The 6,436-nt window shown below is 47.0% G+C and overlaps 1 protein-coding gene across 1 annotated transcript in view; it reads right to left on the bottom strand.

The window, feature by feature from the left end:
• Nucleotides 1-1,757: 1,757 nt before the first annotated feature.
• Nucleotides 1,758-6,436, bottom strand: part of T265_03476 (hypothetical protein) — a gene marked incomplete at both ends in the record, with an annotated part of 14,014 nt that continues 9,335 nt past the window's right edge. Inside the window, 2 exons of the mRNA XM_009167976.1 lie at nt 1,758-2,096; nt 2,182-2,456. Of these exons, the coding sequence (XP_009166240.1) occupies nt 1,887-2,096; nt 2,182-2,456 (485 nt within the window). The remainder of the gene's footprint in view (nt 2,097-2,181; nt 2,457-6,436) is intronic.

Here is a 6,436-nt window from a genome sequence, read left to right as displayed (position 1 = left end):
GGCTGGCCTCCGTACATAAAGTGAGTTTTCGGTTGGGCATCGGGGACCTCCATTGAAGAATGTGTCCAGCACCAAAAACTGTAGTGGTTAGGCCATGTACTGAACATGCCGAATCACCGCTTACCGAAGAGAATGCTGTGTTCCGTGCCCGTGATGGAAGCAGAAGCAGTGAACTCTTGACCGAGTGGAGAGGTGTGAAATAAATTACGATAAATCCGAGTACACTGTGCTACTCACCTTTGGGGTTGAGGGCCCGATATCTCCCCTGCGTCTCGCTGGCGACGCTGCAAGATATGACTGCTAATCCATGCCGGTTCCTAACCAGATTGCCCGAGTGTCTGGAAGTGCAAGCACCTCGGAATGATTGTATTAGGCTGGCACCAAAGTTCTCCCGTGTGCCTCTTCATCCTTTTCTTCACAATTAGATCTTCAAACAAATTATGTTCGGAAGGCAGCAAAGTACCAGTGTTGAGCACTGATGCCATGATGTCGATGATGATGACCTTTCTGCACTTGCATATACCATACTTACCAGATGAAAATAAAAGGGCTTTTGACTCATCGTTGACCAGTTCTGCTCTTATCTTAATGGTAATCCTTTGATCTATCCAGACCAACGCGAGAAATGCTTGAAACCTGATGAACAATTATCGATTTTGTCTTGGACGTTTAGGGGACTTGTAGAATCCACGTTCACATCACCCTGGATTACGTGATCTAGACCCAAGCAATACGTATCCCACAACTAATCAGAACCTTCCGGCAGACTTCGGGGCGAGATTGACCAAGTGGTTAGGGCGCGAATTTACTGACCGAAAGATCCGTGGTTCGAACTCGTGTCTCTTGACTTCCGCTGTCTAGGCTTGGGCAACCTGGCAGTATCCCAACCCTCGTGCTTCCTTCGGGTAGCATGGCAGCTAAGCACCGAAAAGATGTTACAAGCGGTAGACTTCAAGCATCCGTTCAGCTACTCCAATTGAAGATCTTGACAAGCAGGCCAGTGGATACAACCGAGATAGTCACTAGGTCGTCCTTCTAGCCTTTTGGGGTAACAATCGTGTATGTGTTTGTCTTTTCAGAGGTGACGTTTCGGGTGCATACATCGCGCGCAACTTGGATTCCATTAAGACAACAGATCCCATTCGGTAAAGTGAGGAAGTCGGTACTTTACTGAACGGCAGCTAGTTATTCAAACTCTCAAAAGAGGAACATATGATTGAGCAATAAGTACTCCCCTCGGAAGGGGAGCAATTTTGATGGCATGAAATTCGTCCATTGCACGCCTCCTCGAAGAAATCTCCCTCAGAGCAGGAGGGATGACGATTCCTGGTTCCGGAAATGTCTGAATTATTCCCCAAAGGGGAAGGCTCAACAACAAAAGAGCCAGTCATTTTTGATGACGATGGCAAAAATGCACCCTGTCTGGCCAGTTTTCTTAGTTTAATGACATCGTGAGGAGATTTGGTGGTTTCCAATTGAGATTTCATCGAACCCGAGACGTTTCGGTTAAAGACTGGACTGTTTGGCCACCAGCGGCCGATCAGTAACATGATGAGCTCTCAGTTAGCGCTATTTGAGTCAGGAGCGGCCGATCAGTAACGTGATGCGCTATTTCAGTCAATATTCGCTAACAAAAGGGAGACCTTAGCTTTCGATCTGGATGGGGCGCAGCTATGGCGAACAAAGCTCAGAAGTGGTGAAATGCCTTCGGAATAGCCCACCATAATGAAGTGTAGAAAACCGTACAATAGTCAAGTATCGAATCAAGATAATACAAAGCACAAATTGAACAAAAAAGTAGAAGAGGTAAGGATGTTTGACGAAAGCAAATAGTCAATCATGTTAGTAGTGGATGAGTCTCATTCCTATACAATGAGCTGGTCCGCTCACATACGGAACACGCCGAATCGTGAGGGTTCCCTGGGTTGAGGAGCATTGTAAGCGGCAGACAAACCGAGGCCGAGCACAGTTCGTGTGTCCACCGGGTCTATCACACCATCGTCCCACAGTCGAGCACTGGAGTAGTACGGATGGCCTTCTCGTTCGTATTTTTCAATGACTGGCTCTCGGATTTGACGAACTTCCTCATCGGTGAGCTACAAAGGAATTTGAGGAGGAACAATGAGAACGCGACAGGCAGAACCGAATCCAGCGATTAAGCCCAATGAAGAAAAAACTAACTTCTTTCCCGGTTTTCCGAAGTCGCTGCTCGGACTGGACTTGGCTTAGTACATTGGCGGCCTGTTCCCCACCCATTACGCTGATTCTTGCGTTGGGCCACATGAACAACAAACGGGGAGAGTAGGCCCGCCCGGCCATTCCGTAGTTGCCAGCACCGTAACTGCCCCCAATGATCACCGTAAACTTGGGAACAGCGGCACAAGACACTGCTGTGACAAGTTTCGCACCATGTTTGGCTATCCCTCCGGCTTCAGCGTCACGACCAACCATGAAGCCTGAAGTAAAATCAAAGAAAGTGAACCGTAGTGAATGTGAGGGCGTACACCGTGACGAAAACAGAGCAGCGAACCACAATACGTCATAGTACCTTAATTACCTTCCTGAGGGGGCGAGATGGCTCTAGTGGTTAGAGCGCGAATCTACTGACCGGAAGGTCCGTGGTTCGGACCCGACCTCTTCCTCTCGATTTCCCCTGTCTAGGCCTGGGCAAACTGGCAGTACCCCAGCCCTCGTGCTACCTTCAGGTGGCGTGGTAGCTAGGCACCGAAAGGATGCCACAACTGAACGGTTTTCTCTCATTAAATGTTCACGACGGCTCGAAAATTCACAAAACTACCACCAAGAAAGCCTAGTCACGGCGGTATACAATAGACTTTTCCAAATACCTTCACTAGACTGTCTGCACTTGATTTTTGTTCAGAGAAGCAGACCAAATCACTGCTTTCAACCTACGGGTATTCGTGGATAGAAGTGGCGCGAAAGTAGTCACAGAAACAACGGCAAACGGCCATTAAAGCTGCACGTGTGGTGATACAAGTGATGACAACAAGTTTCAGGTCTCGACAAATAAACTCATTTACAAATCAAGTTGGGTTTCACGGGAGACTCAACCGAATCTCTCGTTTATGAGTAGTTTCCTTAAGGAAAATACACTGCGATAACTCGCACCAAGTGAAACATGTGGCGGCCTTTGTGCAGCACATTCAGCCGAAGAATATCACAAACGCGGGATCCAGTTGAGTCTCTCGTGGAAACCGAATTGATTTGCAGATGCATTTGTCAAAATCATCATCGACAGCATGACATCAGTGCTTCGCTGCCGTCCAGCACTGTTGAAATCAGTCCTATTCGGGTTCAAGCAGACCACAAGGCTGACGGAAGCTCGGAGACTGCGCCTACCTGATGATCCCCAAAAAGGGCGAAACCGGTCTAGGGCTGTCGAAGAGTTCTCGGCAACCTTGTGAGTAATGTCCTTATGAAGAGTCTCAAGTCGATAGCTGAGAGTTGTGAGGGAGTAAATCAAATTAAGAGGAAAAAAGCAGCATAATGTTGACAAATACGCAACGAGAAGTTCCTTCGGCAATTTAAGCTGATAAATTGGTGGGCTAGCTTCAGTCGACGATGAGACTTATGCTGCGACAGGTATGTTCTTGCTGATTCAGTTTGATAGACGAGAACTGAGTCGGTTCGGAGTCGCCGAGTTTTCCAGGACGTAGGTACCAGTTACCAGTTTACTTACTCGTAGTACACACTCGTTAACTTTCCTTTGAGCCATGGTAAGCACACTTGGACGACATACTCACTGCAAAAACGAATATGTGTGGTTAAAAGGTATGGAAGATTTGGTGCCTTAACTTTCAAGAATACTCGACATAGAAGCCCAAGATGACTGAAGGTTTGAGCACAGGACTCAACAGCTTAGCTTCTCCTCTTTATGAACACTGAGGTCATGCTGCTGAGAAACAAGTAAAAGCTGGTTTGCAAGTTAACAAGATGATGCATGGATAATACTCGGATCGGTGAAACGCTTATGGCTCAGTCACTAGCCCGAAAATGACTTACTGGATACCGATTTACCTTTCGCAGCTAGGCGCTGCTACGGCCGAGAACCTGTCTCGTGCAAGATTGGCTGAAATTTCGGGACGCTTGCCAGTCCGGTATCAAGCCGAGATCTGATTGGTCGAAAGTCTGGACCCAACAGCCAATCACAACTCGGTATTGGCCGAATGCCAGTTGCCAACGAAGATAACGCACTGTACAAGTGTTCTTGACTCGGCCCTAGGCGTTAATATACCTTGGCACCTTTGCTGGATGTTTTGACGTGAACGTTAGCTTGTGAGGTTTAGATCAAGAATTAAGCTGAGGAAAATGCCGTTATTACAATAGGTGTTCTGGAGAAAAGCACTCATCAAATTGTCAGAACACTCCCAGCTGTAAATTCTCCTCGCTGTCATGTGGGGCACAGTTTTCTAGCATAACGGATACTATCTTCTAATCAATGATACGTGGTCCCTATCCGAGTAGGTGAATGTAGGTTCTGCAGGAATCTATGGTCACAAGTCGAAATGACGATAATTTGTCAGCTTAGTTTTCGGTCTGAGACTTCCAAGCTATCATTCCCGCCAAAATAACCACCAAAGGTGCACAACGTGTATTAATGCCCGAAACCAGCTCAAAAGCACACGGACAGCACATCGTTTATAAAGTGTTTGCGGTGACAAGATTCTGGAAATACCGACGCTTTTTGGGCAACCAGCATTCAGCACATACTGGATCATGAGTGGCTGTTGAGTCTACACTTTCGGCCAATCAGGGTTCGCCTTGATGCTGGACAGGGTCCGATCTTTTGGTCAATGACGTGCGGGATAAGGCGTAGCAGCGCCTAGCTGCGAACAGTAAGTTGGTGACGGTGCGGAATCCCGACTAACACAACTGAACTTCGGGAAAGCCAAGTGGAGATACTCCTTATTGATGGGTCACTAGAAAGTAAAGAGTTTATCGACGAGTAACATGAAATCGCAGACCATAGGTGGAGGGTGTGGTGGCGAAAACATGACTGAAAACAGTCAAATGGAATAATGAAAGATCCGAAGAGAACGATGAATCGGGAGATCAAATCAAGTCTTTTCCTGTATGGAAGCCATAAAGTTACTGAAATCGTTCGAATACAGTGGAGTCTGCATGAAATTTCCCGCCACAATGCCCCCAAACCCACCTTTCTATTTGTCGAAATGAGTGTATGACTTACTGTTGTACCGTGGGTGGCCGCCTATTGGTTACCACTGCACTGAGCCTGCCAGACTACGCGACAAAGATAAAACAGAGAACCTTGGACACCACCGTATTGTCAGGACAAAACATACAGAGCGTTTGCGTGAATATACAGGATGACTAATTGGCCAAATATGGTCGTTCACTTGTTCGTTCCGTACAGCCAATGGTGGTGTTCTGGTCGTGAACAATCTCAGGCCCACTACGCTGATCGTATGTTGCTAAGCCATGTTTGGTGAATTCCGCCAACTCACCTGCCTTCAGAACGTGTCGTACCGATGGTGATCTTGGGGATGTGCCAGTTTCTGCATATGTACTTTTCTGTGTCTGAATGCGTCCTGACACTTACCCAGCACAAGAACCAGGCTTTTCGCTCTCGCCAAAATGCGCCAATCGAATGCCATCCGTCCCTGTCGATTTCAGTAGCACTGTACCGTGACACCAGTGGGCTCGAGAGCGTATGTTTGATCGCCAGGCTTAGTGTACTATGAGGTTTTGGAGCATGCTACAATATGGAATCATACTGGACCATCCTCTCTAGCAGGTACAGTCGCATCAAAGAGACCCTTGGTGGAGGCTGTCTCCAGGGATGTGTGCACTATTTACTCATCTCTGGAACAAATTTCTGTTTGTTATCGACGGATCAACACTGGCGGGTTTCCAGTTGGTCATGGTTGGGAATAGCACCTCAAAAAGACACGAAAAACACGAAAACCTTCAGAAACAAAGGATCAAGAAGTCTGCATCTATGTTTAAGGAGGAGGTACTTCCATACCAATACCCATGACGCGGGAAGGTTTCCAAAGGGCAACCCTGTCGAAAACAAATGTGTGGCGTGTAAAATCCGTACGCTTACCAGTTATATTCTGCAGGAAAATCAGTGGAATGTTCCGTTGACAGCATAATTCGATGAAATGTGCACCTTTGACGGCAGAATCGCCAAAAAGCACGCCGTTATTGCCCAAAATACCCACCGGGAATCCCCAAAGATGAGCAAACCCTGCACCAATGAAGGAGAGATAAATTGGGATAAAGAGTCAGGCCATATCGATACGTGGAAAGTTTAGTTTGGAAAACCCGGCAGTGTCATCTATCTACACAGAGTGATGTCAGAGTAAATATGAATGCCACGAAACAGTTTCTAAACTATAGGTGTTCAGTGCCACATTAATAATACAATAATCGTTCAGCCATAACACCTTAG

This window comes from Opisthorchis viverrini (genome assembly GCF_000715545.1).
Source record: "Opisthorchis viverrini unplaced genomic scaffold opera_v5_50, whole genome shotgun sequence".
NCBI lineage: Eukaryota > Metazoa > Platyhelminthes > Trematoda > Opisthorchiida > Opisthorchiidae > Opisthorchis > Opisthorchis viverrini.
The sequence above is the reverse complement of the archived record's forward strand: the minus strand, read 5'-3'. Positions and strand labels throughout refer to the sequence as shown.